Below are 18,679 nucleotides of genomic sequence, written 5' to 3'. Positions count from 1 at the left end.
CACATTGTGTCTCTCTCATCAGAAAGTCGGCTTCCTGAGGACAGGGTTTCTTTTGCTTTTGTTTTTGTATCCCCAACACTTAATGGATGCTTAATAAATGTTTCTTGATTGGTTTATTAAATTATTATAAGAATTAATGGAAGAAACTAAGAACATTTAACTTGAGGAAGAGAAGTCACAAAGAAGATCCAATAGTTTTCTTAAAGCATTTGAAAGGCTATCATGTGGAAGACAGATTCATTGGCTTTTGCACATAAGAGTAAGGGGTAAAAAGAGGCAGATTTAGGCTTGATGTTAGGAAAAAATTCCTGACAATTCAAGCTGTGCCAAAGAAGAATAGACTGGCTTGAGAAGTGGTGAGCTCTCCTTCTTTGGGGGTGTTTAAGAAGAATCTGGATAAGCATGTGTCAGGTATGTTATAGTGAGGATTCCTTTGGGTAACAGGTTAGATTAGATGCAATTAAGATCTCTGACAATTCTCAGATTCTTTCCTCCTATGATTGTGTGAAGCCAATTCCTCTGATGCTCTTTCCATCAGTTTTCCCATTCCTGGATTGTTGATGTACCTGGTTCAGGATGGGTCAGCCATACTAAAAAGAGAGGTCAGACTGCAGATCACTTGTATTCCTTCTGCCCTTTCCCCCTTGTGGCCCTAAAAAAGCATAAAGAATACAGATGCTCCAGGTTCCACAGTCCTTACCCAAGATGAAGACATTGTGGAGCAAGGGGAAGAAGCATCTCTAACTTTCTCTGCCTCTCCTCCTTGTCTATTCTATATCTTTTGGGCCCAGCTCCCTGTGGAGGGATTGTCCACAATGCCACCATTGGCAGAGTTCTCTCACCCAGCTACCCTGGAAACAGTAATGGGAGTCAAGTCTGTGTGTGGACCATCGAGGCACCAGAAGGCCAGAAACTACACCTACACTTTGAGAGGCTTTTCCTGAGTGAGAAGGACAGGTAAGACCCTCAGAAACTAAGAAACTATGCAGTTCCTGTACTAATCCCTCTGGCTTGACCTCAGAGCTTAGGCCACTCATTCTACAGAACATGGAATGTCAGAACTGGGAGGGGCCTTAGGACAAGGAATGTCAAGGCTGGGAGGCATCTTAGAATAGTGAATGCCAGTTCTGGGAGGGGTCTTAGAATAAGGAATGTCAGAGCTGGAAGGAGTTTAGCACATAACACATGGAATTTCCAAACTAGAACAGACTTTGGAGATCATCTGAGTGTTGTATTCTTAGCATTTGTTGTGTCATGGACTCCTTTGTCAGTCTCTGGACCCCTTCTCAGAATCATATTTTTAAATGCATAAAATGAAATACCTAGGGTTATAAATGAAACCAAAAGTTAAGAAACCTTTGGTTAAGAATTAGGTTAAGAAATCAAAGGTAAAGATAGAATTTTTCCCATCAAGTTCATGAGCCCCCTTACATTTGTCTGTGGACCCTAGGCCAAGAACCCCTGATCTAGAACTGCTTCCTCTTTTTAAGTGGGGGAGCTGAGGCCCAGATTGCCCAAATGACTTGAAACATGCCACAAAGTGAATTAAAGGTAGCCCTAGGACTAGAAGACAGATTTCCTGATCCCCCCTTTTAGTGTTCTCACCATTGACCCACACAGCACCGCAAGAAATGCCCAGAAAATGCAGCACAACATTACAGCGTGGTTACCAATGTTTGTGTTTCGGTAACATTAGAAATTCAGTCTTGCAACAGATAATAAACTTCATTTATGAGACGTAGTAAAAATCTAAGGATAAAATGCCTGTTTATGACTTCATAAAAGAGACTTATCTAGTTGGCGGATTGTTTTTTTTTTTCCTTTTGCATAATGTCTTAAAAATACAGAACCTGGCCAAGACCCAGACTTCAAACTGTTTTTAATAATGGTAAAAAGTACCTCAATTTTGATGAACACATTTCTTTTCATTCTAAATTAACATTTTATTGGTGCCTTTTGTTTTTATATCAGTCATTTGCAGATATGTCACTCTATCCACCCACCCAAACAATAAGCCTTCCCCTTGTAACAAAGAAAAAGGTTATGGAAAGCACTACTATAGAGACCATAGCTGATGACATTTGCAACATAATGCACCCAGACTCCCCCACTTCTCCAAGCAATAAAGAAAGATGGCCCATTCTTTGTAGCACATTTTTTTATTATTTTTATTGATAATTCTGGTTATATATTCCCTTCACATCATCATATGTCCCTCCCTTCCCTAGTGAGCCATCCTGTGTGTAAAAAAAAAAAAAAAAGATGGAAATGTAAGGATCAAAGGAGAGTTAACAAAACCAAACAAGATATTAGCTCTGCTTGGGTATGTATGCAAAACATTACATATCCCTGTTGCCTCTAGTCTGCAAAGCATCAAGGTGAACCATAGTGGATTTAGCATTAGGTTTGGAGTCAGAAAGACCAGAGTTCAAATTCTGTCCAAGACACCGTTGTGCCCCCTGAGCAAATTGTTTAACCTCCCTCAGCCTCACTTTCCTCATATGTTAAAATGAGGGGGTTGAACTCAATGATCTCCAAGGTTTCTTCCAGCTCTAAATCTATAATCCTACAAATTTAAAAAGAAAAAGAAAGGAATGTTGGGTTTGGAATCAGGTAAGATCTGGGTTCAAATCTCACATGCGGCACTAATTGTATAGCCATGAGCAAGTTGCTTAAACTCTCTGAGTTTCTGATGTTTTTACATCATCTCAATCTCCCTCTTTGACCTTCCCCCTTTGACTTCCCAAAGGTCTTTTCCTTACAACAAAGTTTTTTTCAAAGGAAAATGAGGAATAAGAGAAGAAAATTCCACAAAATAGATCAATACATTGACAAAAATGACACCATATGCAATATTCTACACCCTTCTTTCCTTCCCACTGACACCTTTGCAAATGAGTGGAGGAAAGGGTCTTTCCATAGCCCTTCTTTGAGGTCACGTTTGTTCCTTATCATTTTTAACATTCATTTTCACTTGTTTTACGATGGCTATTCTGGCCATTTGCATCAATATAACCTTGTGTCACTCGTTTTCTTGGCTCTACTTATATCACTTTGAATCAGTTAACATCTTCCCGTGTTTTTTTGTATACATCACATTCATTATTTCTCACAGCCCAATAATACTCATTGCCTTCATGTACCACAATTGGTTTAACCACTCCCCAACTGATGAATATCTACTTTGTTTCCAATTCTTCTGTGCTGCCAAAAAAAAATAGTCTTTTGTCAATATTTTGGTGAATATGGAGGCTTTCTTTTTATTGATGACTTCCTTGGGCATAAGACTAATAGTTGGAATCCCTGGATCAGGGATTTGAGTGACATTTTAGTCACTTTCTTTGCATGATTCCAAACTGTTTTCCAAAAAGGTTGTACTAATTCACCACTCCCTCAGCAACTTACTAGCATACCTTAATTCCCATAACCTCTCCAACATTGACTATGCCATCTTTTGTCATCTTTGCCAATTTGTTGGACATGAGGGAAAATCTCAGGGCTGTTTTGACTTTCATTTTCCTTATTATTGGTGCTTTGGAGCTTTTTGTCTTATGGTGGTTAAGTTTTCATTTTTTTCTTTTGAAAACTTTATATCTTTTGACCACTTACCTATTGGGGAATGACTTCTGCTTAGCTAGATAGTTAGATGACTGGTAGATACATAGATAGAAGGATGATTGGATAGACAGACAGAGAGATACACATACACATATTTGTGCATGTATATAAATATATAGCATATGTGTGCATATATACATATATACATGTTAGTTATCTATGTATCTCAGATACTAGCCCCTTGAGAAATCTGATGCAAAGATTTTGCCCAAATTTAACCTTTTCCCTGTCTGTACAGAAGACTTTCCAAGCTGGTGTCATTTCAATAGCCAATATCATAACCAACGAACTTAGGGTCATTTCCCAGAACTTCCTGGTCCCCACTATTTTGGTTTCATCCTCAGTTCCCTTTCTCCTCTCCTCTTGAGGCCCTTCACTGTTGATTATTCCAAGCTATATTGAATTTATCCTGTGTATTCCCTCCAGGGTCTTTAAACTAAATGGCTCCTAAAGCTTTCTCTCCATTCAAGGCCATAACTCTTCTCATTCATACCAGGATTCTTTTTTTAACCACTCTTTTGCTTTCAGTATTTTCCACACGCTTGCTGCATTTCACTGCATGGTTTGAAAATTATCCCCAGAGTCCTGACATTTTAGGGGTTTTTGGACTCACTGCCAGACTCTGGGCACTTGGTGTAAAATTGAGATACTCCTGGAGCCTCAGTGACTTTAATGTGCCCTGTAAAAAAGGACACTAAATGTAGAAGTAAAAACCAGCTGTAGAGGCAAAAGCATGTGTTCTTTCTTAGTAGTCCTGCCCAGATCATTAACCTAGAGGACTGAGACTCTCCCCAAGCAGCCCCTGTGACCTGGAGAGAGGGGAAGGGGAACGGAAGAGTTTAATTGTTCATCACTTTCCCAGTGACTCAGGGAGACATCACCTGGGAGAAAAAGAGGTGGTTTTACCAGAAGAGAAGGGAAGAATTAATATCCATATCAACTAGAAAAATCAAAACATCTAGAGCTGCAAGGGACCTCAGAGATCATCTACTACAGTGATCTCATTTTAGGAGGATTAGGAAACTGAGTCCCAAAGATATCCTTGTCCAAGGACAGGCATTAAGCATCAGGAGTAGGACCTTAGAATCCTAGGATCATAGACCCAGAGCTGCAAGGAAACTCAGAAGCCATCTAGACCAATCCCCTTCATTTTACAGTTAAGGAAACTGAGGCACAGGATGGGATAAGTGACTTGCCCAAGGTCACACAAGTAGTAGTTATTAAAGGTGGGATTTAAACACAAGTCCTCTGACATCATATAATACTACCCCTCACGTGAGGGGATATTATAATCTGATAGGACATCAAATAATTTTTTAATGATTAGGCTCCAAAAATTTAAATAAAAAAGCCGTTGGTGTGACACAAAGGAAAGTGTTCTAGGTCTGGCATCAGAGGACTGGATTCAAATTCTGCCTCTTCTCTGTGACCTTGAGGGAGTCACTCTGTCTTCCGGAGTCTGTTTCCTTCTCTGCTTCTCTGAAAAGTGAAGCAGTTGGGCATCTGAGGTCTCTTCTAGCTCTCAAGGTATGATATTATGATCCTTTGTTAAGTGTTTTGGTGGACTCTGAGGAGAGACATTCATTCCCACTCATTGGGCTATGAGCAAAATGAATAGAGAATTCTTTCTGTCTTCTCTTTTCCCTTACCTTTTCTCCCTGGACCACTAGGATGGTTGTCTACAGTGGCCGGACCAACAAGTCGACTGTCCTCTATGATTCCTTCCAAACGGAGAATGTTCCCTTTGAGGGTCTGCTGAGTGAAGGGTCTGCCATCCGGATCTACTTCATGGCTGAAGAGGCCAGGGCCTCCACAGTCTTCAACATTCGATTTGAAGGTGATCTCCTAGCCCCCTGGGGAGGGGACCAAGGGGTAGAGTGTGGCTATCCATGGGGCTCTCAGGCTCTAGATCTCAGAATGGGACATTTGGGGAAAAGTAGATGGGAATAAGTACAGGGTGGAGGGAGGGCACTCTCAGGAGGGGTTTATCCCTGGAGATTTTAGCACGTTGTAAAACCAAGGGCTAAACCAGGATTTCCTCTTTGAAATGAGGAGCAAGTCTTTAAAATGAATTGCTGGTTGTCATCTTTGATCAGAGTTCATCAACCTTCTCCAGACAAGTTCATTTCATTCTCCAGGTGACTCTGTCAGTAGGCATTGCTTCCTGTCTAAGCCTTCCAGTTAGAAAAAGAAAATGCCCCATTCTTCTCTGGGAGTCAATTTAATTTAACCTAATTTAATTTACTAACAATAATAGTTATTATAATAACAATAGCTAACATCTATGTAGAACTTTAAGGTTGACATGTTAACTCATTTGATCCTCACAATAATCCTGGGAGATAGGTACTATTATTTTCCTCATTTTACAGATGAGGAAACTGAGGCTGGAAGAGTTTAAGTGACTTACCCAGGGTTGCAGAGCTAATAAACGTCTGAGGCAAGATTTGGACCCAGGTCTTCTTGTCTCAAAGAATGCAGTGGCTCCCCCTGCACAGCCTAGCTAAGCAGTAAGATATGCCTTCTGTGTTCAGGTTCTGTGCTAGGCAATGGGGAGCCAAAGGTAAAAAAAAGAGCTTATATTCTATTGGGGGAAAGCATATCTAAGGTGAGTCCAAAAAGGCAGAGAGTAGTAGAGCTGCCAACAAAAGCTATTCCTCCGCCCTGACAAAAGCTAAGAGTCTTACAGTCAGATTTAGAGCTAAAAGGAATTTGAAAAATTTTATCTGGACTAAACCCATCATTTTACAGCTGGGAAAAGTGAGTTCTAAAGAAATCAAGTGACTTGCCCAAGGTCATACAGGTAGTTACTGGCAAATGCAATAGTTGTACTCAGGTTCTCTGACTCTATTGCCAGTACCCCTTTTATTACACCACCTTGATTTCTTTGCTTGTACTTAGGGGTACATTTTCTTTGGGCAGAGGACAGAGAGCACAGGCCTGAAAGGCTAGGAAGAAATATGAAGATTTGATGGAGGCAAGAGGAGAGAGAGACACAGAGAGACACAGAGAGAGAGACAGAGACAGAGACAGAGAGAGAGATCTGAAAGGCATGAATGCTTCCAGGGAAATCTGGTCCTTGTGGGATATATCAGTCCAGGTTAAAAATGGGGTTCAGTGATAATCCAGTTCAATAGGAAAAGGAACAAATTGGAGTCAGAGGACTTGAGTTCACATTTTGCCTCTGATATTTGCTACTGAATATTCTGAAGCCAGTCAATTACCTTCTCTAGACCTCAGTTTTCTCATCTACGGGAGATTGGGCCTGGTCACACAGATGTGTGGAAGATCTTGGTCTTCCTGACTATAATCCCAGAGCTCTAGCTCCAATACTTCATGTTACAGATGAGGAAACTGAGGTTTAGAACTGGGAAGTCGTCTGCCCAAGGTCATATGGTTAGTATTAGAAGTGGGATTCAGGCCATGAAGTTCAATGTCATGGTATATTCCTAACCCAGAAACCCCAGAGGAAGTCTGAGGAAATGTCAAGGATAGTATACATGGAACCAGGAAGACGAGTTCAAATTCTGTCTCAAATATGTATTAGCTGTGTGACCCAGCACAAGTCACTTAACCTTTGCCTGCCTCAGTTTCCATATCCGTAAAATGAGGGCTTGAAATTTGATGACCTCTAAGGTACTTTCAAGCTCTAAACCTATGATCTATGATTTTATGAAATCCTAGGAACTAGGATCAGGAAGGACCACTTCCCCTTATGGGCAGCCCTGCATACCATGATCTGATCTTTCAACCTGCCCTCTTCCCATCTCCCTACATTGCCTTCTCTCCTTCCAGCTTTTGAGAAAGGTCACTGCTATGAGCCCTATATCCAAAATGGTAACTTCACAACCTCGGACCCAACTTACAACATTGGAACAACGGTGGAGTTCACCTGTGATCCTGGTCACTCTCTGGAACAGGGACCCGCCATCATTGAATGCATCAATGTCCGGGACCCTTATTGGAATGATACGGAGCCCTTGTGCAGAGGTGAGGTCATCCTCCCTCCCAGCTCTCAGGCCACACCATCTCCTTCTACCACTGGTGCCCCCAGACCTTCCCAAAGTCCCTGAGACAAAAAGCCAATGAAGGGGAGGATCAGAGAGGAAGTGGGACCAACCCAAAGCTGTACAATAAGCTAATGGAAGCCACTTGAGTTCTATTTAATGAGCAATGCAGGGCCTTCTGTTTACCAAGCACTGATCTGGGTATTAGGGTTATGAAGACAAAAACGAAATAGACTGCTCTCATGGAAATGGTGTTCTTCTACGAGTGAGATGCATCCAGCATATATACAGATAAGTAAATGCTATATAATTTAGGGAAAGAGAAGAGGAGGAGAGGAAGAAGAAAGAGGAGGAAAAAAAGAAAGACAAAGAGATAGAACAGAAGGAAAAGAAGGAGGGGAAGGAGGGAATAAGAATGTACTGATTTACATTTTTTATCAGTGACTTGGATAAAAGTATCATACGTGACATGCTCATCAAATTTGCAGATATCACAAAGGCGACACATTGGATGACTGAGTGAGGATCCATAACCTTCTTGACAGGAGAGAGCACTGAGCTCATTCTAATAAGATAGGTATAATCCAATATGAATGAGGATAAATGTAAAGTCTTGCACTGGGGTAAAAAAATCAATTTCAGTACAAAGTGGAGGAGAGGCAAGGTTAGAGAGAAGTTGTTCTGAGAAAGGTCTGAGGATCTTACTGGACCACAAGCTCAGTATGAGTCAGTAGTGTGAGGTCATGGTCAAAAAGGCTAACATGATTTTAGACTACATTAAGAGGAGCATAACTTCTAGGAATAAGAAGGTGGCAATCCCACTATATTCCACACTAATCAGGCCAGATCTCCAATATGATGTCCAGTTCCAGGCTCCTGGGTTTTTGAAGGGTATTAATAAACTGAAGAGTATTCATAGGAGAGCATCCAGGAGAGTAAAGGGCCTTGAGTTCATGATATATAAGGATAAGTTAAAGGAATGTGGACAAGAGAATTATCAAAACAGGCATGAATAGCTGCTCTGGGGAGAAAGGATTAGAACTGTTCTGTTTGACAGATGACAGAATCAGGGGCAATAGCTCAGAGCTGAAAACAGCAAAATTTAGATTTGATATCAGAAAATCTTCCTAACAATTAGAGCTATTCCAAAGTGAAATAAGCTGCCTCCAGAAATGGCAAGCTCCCCTTCCCAGGAGGTTGGCATGGAGAGGCTGGGCAGTCACTTGCCTGGGATGTTCCAGAGATTTTCTTTGGACCTATAGGTTGGACAACATGGTCCTTCCCAACCCTCAGATTCTGTGACTCTGAATAAAGAGAGGAGAACCCAGAACAAAGCCTTGGGAAACAAACCTCATTGTTTCCAGTCCTAGTATCTCTATGTCTGACAGATCATGTTTTTCTCCTGAGCTAATCACTTTCCTGATTCAGCTTCTTCTCTTTCATCTTGCTGCTACCCTTCACTGAGCTGATGGGGGTCAGAAATCTACCTGAGCTCACACTGAACTGCCTAAAAAATTTTAAATTAAAAGAACTATCTTTCCTTTTTTGGCAAAGTGAAGTGGTCTACCAGGACCCCAGGCTTTGAGGGAATGTCTTCTGAGTCCTTTTCTGCTGTATAAAACAATAGGGCAACAGAGGGTCCTGCAAGATATCATATGGCAAGAAGGAAGGGGAAACAGAAAAGGAAGAGAAGGGAGAAGAAAAATAAGTGAACAACTCAGGAAAGAATGGAGGCAAAAGAAGGGAAATTGAGGGAAGAAAGGAGAGACTGAAGAAAGAAGGGAAGAAAGGAGGAGAAGTTGGTGGAAGAAGAGAAAATGAGTAAAGAAGGAAGGGAGAGGACTGAAGGGAAAAGTGAAAATTGAGGAAAGAATAAAAAAGAGGGAAGGATTGAGGGAAGAAGTAAGGGAGGGAGGGTGGGATTGAGGATAGGCAAGAGGAACAAAGGGAGGGAAGATATTTAGAGAAGAAAGGAAAAGGGAAGAATTAACAAAAAAAGAAGGGAGAAAGAGGGATTGAGGAAGGAAAAATGGGAATCAGGACTTGAAGGAAAAAGGGAGAAATGGAAATGAGAGAGGCAGGAAGGGAGGAAGTTGACTCCCAGCCCTTGATTCATTCTGTCATGATCCCTCAGTATAATTTAACAGCCTCATAAAATGTCCAACGGGTCTCAGGAATCATCTAGTCCAACCCTTTCATTTTGTGGAGGAAGAAACCAGGGTCCAATTGGGGGAAGAGACCTGTCCATGCTCACACAATGACTTGTCGCATTCTCCCTTTATGCTTTTCTAAAGCACTTTCATAGCCTTTATTTCACTTAGGTCAACCAATGTGCCCTGGAAAGTAGATAAGGCAGCTATCACTGCCACCTCACCCACCACCACCACATTAACTGGAGAAAATGCGACTCAGAAAAGTCAGGTGATATTTTTCCTACCGTCACACAGCAAATCAGTAACAGAACTGGGACCAGTACTTAGGGTCCTTTCACTCTTCGCATTTGAGGATGTGGGATCTGTGATGACACCTGAATATAAGACTACTTAGAGCAGTAACGAATCTACCCCTTAAATTCCTGTAGCCTCTTTAATGCTTTCCAAAGTTTTCATAGACTCCCTCTCATTCAATCCTCACCACAGCACCAGTGAGGCTGAGAAGCTATTAAATCCCTGTAATAGGCATGTTAATACCAAAGGCTGAGTTTACAGAGCATAGATCTTTAAGGCAATCAAAGGCATTCCTGGTTCCCTGTCCTCATTGCTCTCTGTGCTTAAAGTTGGCATGTCAGCCCTGTGCCAGGATAACTCAAACACAGAATAATGAAACAGGTCTCTCCTCTTGGCAGCCACCCTCACCCAATTCAGTTTGGCGTGAAATCACAGTCATTTGCTGCCCATGAAAGATTGATCCCTATATTAAATGCATGAGTTTAACAGAGTGGAATTTATGGGTGCTCTGGTCTGGACTGTCAGAACATTCACTAGGTAAACACAAAGTTAGCTCCAAAATCTGGCCAACCTTCACTTGGACTAAGCATTGTGTTCAGTTCCAGAACTAAATTGTATAGAGAAGTGGGAAAGAGGAAGGACTTAGTCCAGAGAAAGTGACCAGGATGTTATGGGGACCAGAGACCATACAATGCTAGCCTTTGTTGGCATAAATGGAAATTGCAGCATCATAGATTTTGAGTTGGGAGGGATAAGAAAGGTCATCCCATTTAATCCCTTCCTTTTAAAAATAAGAAAATGGACACCCAGAGAGGTTAGCTTAGTGACTTTTCCAAGGTAACAAAGGGAAGACAAGGAAACATAGTACAGTGGAAAGATAAAAGACTCTAAAGTCTTAACTTCCTTGGATCTCAATTTTCTCATCCAAAACAACAAAGAGTAGGCTAAGTAACCTCAAAGGTTCCTTCCAAGACTCTTATTTATGAAGAGATGTGCTAAAGAAAAGCGTTGAGATTTATTCTGCTTGGCCCCACAGGCCAAAACAAGGGCTAATGGGAAGAAATTAGAGACAGTGGAACTGAATGGAAGGAACAATTTTATGGTAATTAGAGCATCCTCAATTTAGTATGAGCTACCCTGGGAGGTAGTAAGTCCCTTGTCACTGAAAAGATTCAAAAAGAGACTGGATGCCCATTTGCCCAAAATGCTATAGAGGGGGTTTCCTACTCGGTTAGTGTCTGGAATGGGAAGCCTCTGAAGTTTCTCCCAACTCTGAGGGTAGAAGGCAGATTTTTCTGAAATACCTGGTACACCTTGTGACAACCCACAACAGCCAGGCCATTCTCACAGGCCCTAAGGAGAGGCTTCCCAGGCCAACGCATCAGCCTGTGTCCATCTATCTCCTTTTACAGCTATGTGTGGTGGGGAGCTGTCCGCGGTAGCTGGAGTTGTGCTGTCCCCAAACTGGCCTGAGCCCTATGCTGAGGGAGAGGACTGCATCTGGAAGATTCACGTGGGAGAAGAAAAAAGGATTTTCCTGGATATTCAATTGTAAGTGTTTTCCTGCTGTTTGGGAAACTGACAATCGGCTCCTTTTTGGATGGTCAATTTCGTACTTACAGGTCATTGAGTAGGTCCATCTCAGACCTGAGGTGCCATCTGAAGGAACCTTCTCAGGTCCCTGCACAGCTGCAGGACCCCATAACCTGACAGGTACTCTGCTTCTAAGGGAAATAAATGTCAATGGCCAAAGATGGAAGGCAGAGGTGCCAGAATTCCCAATCATCAGATAGGAAACATTGGACAGAAGAAAAAGAACTGTATTTGGAGTTAGTGGACCTATGTTCAAAGTCCTCCTCTGTTATATACTGCCTGGGCAAGTTGTTTAACCTCTATGCACCTTAATTTTCCCATCCATAAAATGAGAACCTTTGGGGGCAGCTAGGTGGTATAGTGGATAGAGTTTGGAATCAGGAAGACTCATCTTCATGAGCTCAAATCTAACCTCAGAAACTTACTAGTTGTAGGACCCTGGTCAAGTCACTGTTTGCCTCAGTTTCCTCATCTGTAAAATGAGATGGAGAAGGAAATGGCAAACCACTCCAGTGTCTTTGCCAAGAGATCCCCAAATAGGGTTACAAAGAGTCAGACACAACTGAAATGATTGAACAAGAAAATAACAAAATTAGACTAGATGGCCTTTAATATCCTTTCCAATCCTAATTCTATGATCTAGATATCTGGAAACATCTTGCATTTAGTGTTGTGTAGAATAAATACCAAGATATTTGATGCATAGATTTGTTTTATTGGGAGAGACTGCATGACCCATGGAAAGAATATTGGATTTGGATTCAGGGCACTTAGGTTTAAATTCTTCCTGTTATCCACTACCTATCCATGTGATCTTGAACAAATTAGTTCACTTCTCTCCATCTATGAAATGAAGGGATTAGATGAATTCTGATGGCATTTCCTACAGTAGATCTGTGGTTGTGATCATTAACTTCATTTTCTACACTTCATGTACTTTGGCTTCATATAGACATAGTCAAAATTACTCCCCAAAGATTACACAATGCTCAACAAGATAGCATCCTACATTAGAAATGAATTCCTTTCCAAGCAAAAAGAATATTTGATCTCAAATCCTATCATCCAAAGAATGAAGGGTCCTAAGATGTCCCTTTCTGGGATGTGGATTACAAATATCTGGGAGTCAGTGTCTGGTGTCCATGAGCCCTGGAGTATTTCTCTGGTGGTAGTTAGCAGAACAAGAGGGATTCCCAGACTGAAGCCTATGTCTGATGGGAGTTGGGGTTGGGGTGACAAGCATCTGATTGAGAATTGCAGGTCTATGCTTTGGTTCATTCCCTACCACTTCCTAATGGTGTTACTAAGAAAGAAAGTGCACTCTTATCCAATTTCCCTCTTCTAGTGCATACTGTATCTCCTTATGATAAAAAAAAAAATGCTAGAAAAGATACCCAGATAAGCAAATATATATGTACATACATGCCTACATATATGAAGTATATCTAAAATGATTTCAGAAAAGGAAAGCCCTGACACCTAGGGAGGATCAAACAGCACTTGAGTTGAGATTTAAAGAGCTCAGTTTTCCTAGAAGTGGCTGGGAGGAGGAAAAGCTTTCCAAGTTTGTGCAAAGGTATGGGGAGGTGAGGGGACAGGCACAGTGGGAGGGCTCCTCCTGCAGGAGGGAATGTGGCATAGTGAAAAGGGGGCTGGACTCTGAGTCAGAGGACCTCAACTTGAATCTATGACTTGTTTCCTATGTGACTTTTTCCAAGTCACCTGCATCTCAGTTTCCTCAGATGTAGCATGACATTATTAAAGTCATCAGGACTTCCAAGGTAGGAGCCCTTCAACTTTTTGTATAATGGGTCCTATGGGGAGTCTAATGACACTTAGGATATTCTTCTCAGAATAATGTTTTTGAGTAATTGAATGAAGTACTAACATTTAGTATTTCACTTCTTTTTGTACATTGGCTTTGCCCATTTCACTATAAGCTCCTTAAGGGGAGGATCTATCTTTCTGTTTATGAATTGTATCTCCAGCACTTAACACAGTGCCTGGAAAATAGTAGGAACTTAATAAATATTTATTGGATTAGAAATTTTGGATAGAAATTAGTGAAAACAAAGATAATTGGGGGGGGTAATAATTCTAAGACAGGTGGGTGGCACAGTGGACAGAATACTGGATTTGGAGTTAGGAAGTGAGTTCACATTCTGCCTCCAATACTTACTAGCTATATGATCTTGAAACAAGTCAGCCTCCATTAATTTATCTGTAAAATGGGGATAATAATAGCATCTACCTCTCATGGTTGTGAGAATCAAGTGAAAGAACCTATGTATAGTCCTTTGCAAACCACAAAGTATTGTATATGTGCACTGGTTTTAGAATGTTCCCATCCAAGTTCATGGATCCCCTGAAATCTGTCCTGGACCCCCTGTTCTAAGGGCTTTTCCAGCACTGAATTTGCTGTCTTGTGTCATGTATGGAGAGCAGAAGGCAAGCTGGTTTGGTTGGACCATAGGGGAGAGAGAGACAGACCAACTGAGAGAGACAGACAGACACAGAGAGAGATGAAGTGAGATAAACCTAGAAAAAGTAGGAAAGCGCTAGTTTGGGAAGGACTTTGAGGACCAAGTAAGGAGTCTATATTTGATCCTCAAGGCAATACGGAGACATTAGAGTTTATTGAGCAGAGGAGTAACATGGTCAGATATGGTCATAATATTTTCTGTTATATAAGTATGACCAATGTCTCTTAAGTCTACCCTGTTTCCTGCTTTTATGTCCTGCTTTTCTCACTTGAAAGCTAGAGCAGACCAGGTGTAACCTCTGTCTCTGCCTCTCTGTCTCTCTCCCCTGTCTCTCTGTCCCTGTCTCTCTCTCTCTCTTTCCCTGTCTCTCTCTCTCTCTCTCTCTCTCTCTCTCTCTCTCTCTCTCTCTCTCTCTCTCTCTCTCTCTCTCTCTCTCTCTCTCTCTCTCACACACACACACACACACACACACACACACACACACACTAGTTGCCAGCCCTGTACAGTACACACAGAAAGTACTGCATAAAATGCCTGTTAACTGACTGACAGATACAACAAGCAGAGGTCACCTGGGAGCTAGAAGAGGTTAGCTTTTCAGAACCTTTGAATTGTCCTTTGTTTTGTTGGGAGCAACTCCTGAAAAGCTTTCCCACAAGCCTTCCAAAAAGCTCCACGAAGCCTCAGAGAACAGGGACATGGCAGGCTTGAATAAGCCCTGGTTAGTTTCTGAGGGGGCAGCCCCAGAGCCAGTGAGCCCATTCAATTCTACGTCAAAGAACTTGGCCCTCCAACTTGGCTCCCTGGAGAAAGCCAGTGCTGGAAAATGCTTGGCCTTTCCTCATGCTGGCAGAAGAGAAGTACCCCACACTGGGGCAGCTCCTTACAACCTAGCTAGTTAGAGGGAATGCCAATTCTCTGGGTCCCTCCTGGAGCCAAGTTCATCTAACTGTCTTCCTCTGGATGGCTGCTAACTCCTAAGAGAAAAGGGATATCTGCTACCCACCCAAAGACATCTTTGGAATACTTGAGATAGCTGCATTCCCCAACTGCCCTCTCAGCTACTTGAATGAGTATCTTGTAGTGGAGGGATAAAAGATTCACTCAGCATGTCCCCAGAGGGCAGACCCAACAATGGGTGGAAATTGCAGAAAGGCCAATTTGGGCTTCTATGGCCATGAAACTCTCCATCAAATAGAGCTCTCCAAAAGGGGGATGGGCTGCCTTCACTAGGAGACCTCAAGCCAAGGCAGATAAGCACTAGACAGGATTCATATTCTGGTAAGATCAGATGCCATGGCCATGGGGGTCCCTTCCAAGCATCTCAGAGGGCAGGTCCTTAGATATAGGCCCAGATTAGGCAAGACCAAGGGGTCAGAACAGGCTGGGGGAAAAAAGACAGCAGCGTAGGATAAAAAAAAAAGGACACTCTACCTCCTCAGTTTTCCCCTTAGGTCACTCCCCCACCTTGATCTGTATACACAGGCTGAAGGTAGGAGAGGTGGCTATTCCACAAGGAGGGTTATGAAAGATTTAGATCAGAGGTGGAGAATCTGTAGCCTTAAGGTCACATGTAGCTTTCTAGGTCCTTTTCACTGAGTCCAAGTTTTACAGATCAAATATTTTTATTAAGAGAATTTGTTCTGTGAAGTTTGGATTCAGTCAAAGGGCCACACTCATGGACCAAGACAGTCACATGTGGCCTTGAGGCCTCAGGTTCCCCACCCCTGACTTAGACACTGCACTCAAGTTTGCATTATGGGTAATTGCAGATGGGTAATTTCAATGGTTCAACTGTCTTGTTGTTCACTCGTTTTTGTGACCCCACTTGGGATTTTCTTAGCAAAGATACTAGAATGGTTTGCCCTTTTTTAATCCAGTTTGTTTTACAGATAGGGAAACTGAGTCAAAGAGAGTTAAGTGACTTGCCAGGGGTCACATAACTAGGAAGTGTCTGAGGTTGGATTTGAACTCAGGAAGATGAGTCTTCCTGACTCCAGGACTAACAGTTTATCCACTGTATCACCTAGATGCCGTTAAATAATGGCAGCAATTGCTAAAAAGCTTATTCTGTTTAACTGAATTGAGTAAGAGCAATCTTGGAAGACTTACTGGGAGAGATTAGCTTTGGACTGGATTTCTTTGGGTCAGAAAGTTAAAGGAAATTGGAGTTGACTTGGCGTAACAATTTATAGTCATTCTACAAACATTTCTCTAGTGTCTACTGAGTGAAGCCCTGTAACAGGTGATGGGCAGGAGCTAGGTGCTGATATTCTATTAGGTAGATTACAACACAGGATATGGAGTCAGGAAACTGAACTTCTAATCCTCACCCTGCCACTAACTTTACCTCATTGTTTTCTTACATCTGCCTATGTTACCATCTATGAAATGGGGACAATAATGCCTTTAGTCAGCAGTATGATGGAGCGGAAGGGAGAAGTCTGGGACTCAGCATCAGAAAGATGTCAGAAATCCAACTTACTGACTGTTGAACCCTGAGCCAGACTTCTCTTTCTTTCCATTTCCTCATCTATGAAAGTAATTAGACATAATAATCCTTAAGATCCTTCTTTATCTGAATCCAATAATCTGAGATTTCAGCACAATTTTTATAAGTTTTTATAAAAATGTTTTGTAGACTAATCACTTTATTATGTGGTGCAGTAGTAGCAGTACTAGTAGTAGCAGCAGCAGCAGCAGCAATAGTAGTAGTAGTAGTAGTGGTGGTAGTGGTGGTAGTAGTAGTAGTAGTAGTAGTAGTAGTAGTAGTAGTAGTAGTAGTAGTAGTAGAAGAAGAAGAAGAAGAAGAAGAAGAAGAAGAAGAAGAAGAAGAAGATGATGATGATGATGATGATGATGATGATGATGACATGGTCCTTGCATCCCTCAACCCCCCATAAAACTTCCACTTTAAGTGAGGAAATAAAAGTCTTCTTTTGTATCACCAGTACTTATGTAATATAGTGTTGGGTATGTAGGCACTTTATAAATGCTTATTGGCTGATTATTTACCATAAATTAAACTTCCTGAAGTTCACAAAATGGAAAGATTACTGCAGTTGAATGGAGGTAAGCACTGAAGGCTTCCTGGAGGAGGTGAACCTCTATCTAGTCTCCTTTTTCAAAACTTTAACAGAGAGACGGGAAGAAGGTGGGGTCTAGATCCTACCAAGTACACAAGCAAACAAGCTGCAGACCAGATCTCAGACTAAACTGAGACACTAGGTACAGGGTTTGGCTCGTTCCAGTGGTATCAAACATCCTAGATTTGGAGCAGGTGGGGACTTGAAAGATCATGGGACCATAGATTTTTGTTTGTTACAAACTGTCTCCCTCCTTCCTTCCCCATCTCACACTAGAGAAGACCACTATTTGACACATATATAAATATAGAGATACACATGCATCTGTATGTACATATGCATGTATACAAAACCATACTATGCATACTTCAATTTATCAGTTCCTTCTCAGGCAGTGGATAACATTTTCCTTTACTGGTCCTTTGTAGTTGATCTGTAATTATTTGCAAATATTTGTAATATGTAAATGTATATGCAGTATGGAAATATTTGTAATTCTCAGAATAGCTTAGCTGTTCACAGTTATTCTTCAAACATTATCTTCAATACAATGTTCTCTTGGTTCTGCTTATTTCACTTTTCATTATTTCATGTGAATCTTTCCATTTTTCTGAAATCAACTTGCTCATCATTTCTTATGACTCAGTAGTATTCCATCACAGTCATATACCACAGTTTTTTATTCATTCCCCGACGAATGGGCATCCCCTCAAATTCCATTACTTTTCCACCACAGAGAAAGCTATAAATATTTTAGAACATACAGGTTCTTTTCCTTTTTCCCCAATCACCTTGGTAAACAGACCTAATAGTGATATTGTTGGGTCAAAGAGTGTACATAGTTTTAGAACTCGTTGGGCATAATTCCAGATTGCTTTTTAAAATGGTTGTATCAGTACACAGTTCAACAGTGTATTGGTTTCCCAATTTTTCTACATCCCTTCCAACATTTGCCACTTTCCCTTTCTATCATTCTAACCAATCTGATATGTGTGAAATGATGTCTCAAAGTTGTTTGAATGTGCATTTCTCTAATAAATAATGATTTAGAGTATTTTTTCATGACTATATATAGCTTTGATTTCTTTATCAAAAAACTGCCTGTTCATGTTCTTTGATCATTTATCAATTGGGGAATGACTCATAGTCTTATGAGTTTGACAGAGTTCTCCATTTGATATATGACTTTTATCTGAGGAACTATCTATAAAAATATTTTCCCAATTTTCTGCTTTCCTTCTAATCTTTGCCACATTGATTTTATTTTTACAAAACCTTTTAACTTAATGTAATCAAAATTATCCATTTTACTTCTCACAGAGGTTTCTTTCTCTTGTTTGTTCATAAATTCTTCTCCTATCCATAAGCCTGATAAGCAATATGTTCCATGCTCTTCTAATTTAATTATCTCCCTTTCTGTCTAAATCATGTATCCATTTTGACCT

General features: G+C 41.2%; 1 protein-coding gene across 1 annotated transcript in view; it reads left to right on the top strand.

The window, feature by feature from the left end:
- The window catches only part of SEZ6L (seizure related 6 homolog like), a 239,932-nt gene that overhangs the window by 153,547 nt on the left and 67,706 nt on the right, over positions 1-18,679 (top strand). Inside the window, exons 6-9 of the mRNA XM_072600100.1 lie at positions 792-957; positions 5,289-5,455; positions 7,414-7,608; positions 11,485-11,623. Coding sequence (XP_072456201.1) covers positions 792-957; positions 5,289-5,455; positions 7,414-7,608; positions 11,485-11,623 — 667 coding nt within the window. The remainder of the gene's footprint in view (positions 1-791; positions 958-5,288; positions 5,456-7,413; positions 7,609-11,484; positions 11,624-18,679) is intronic.

Source organism: Notamacropus eugenii, chromosome 4 (assembly GCF_028372415.1).
Source record: "Notamacropus eugenii isolate mMacEug1 chromosome 4, mMacEug1.pri_v2, whole genome shotgun sequence".
NCBI classification, from domain to species: Eukaryota; Metazoa; Chordata; class Mammalia; order Diprotodontia; family Macropodidae; genus Notamacropus; species Notamacropus eugenii.
This window is presented reverse-complemented; position numbering and strand designations above follow the sequence as displayed.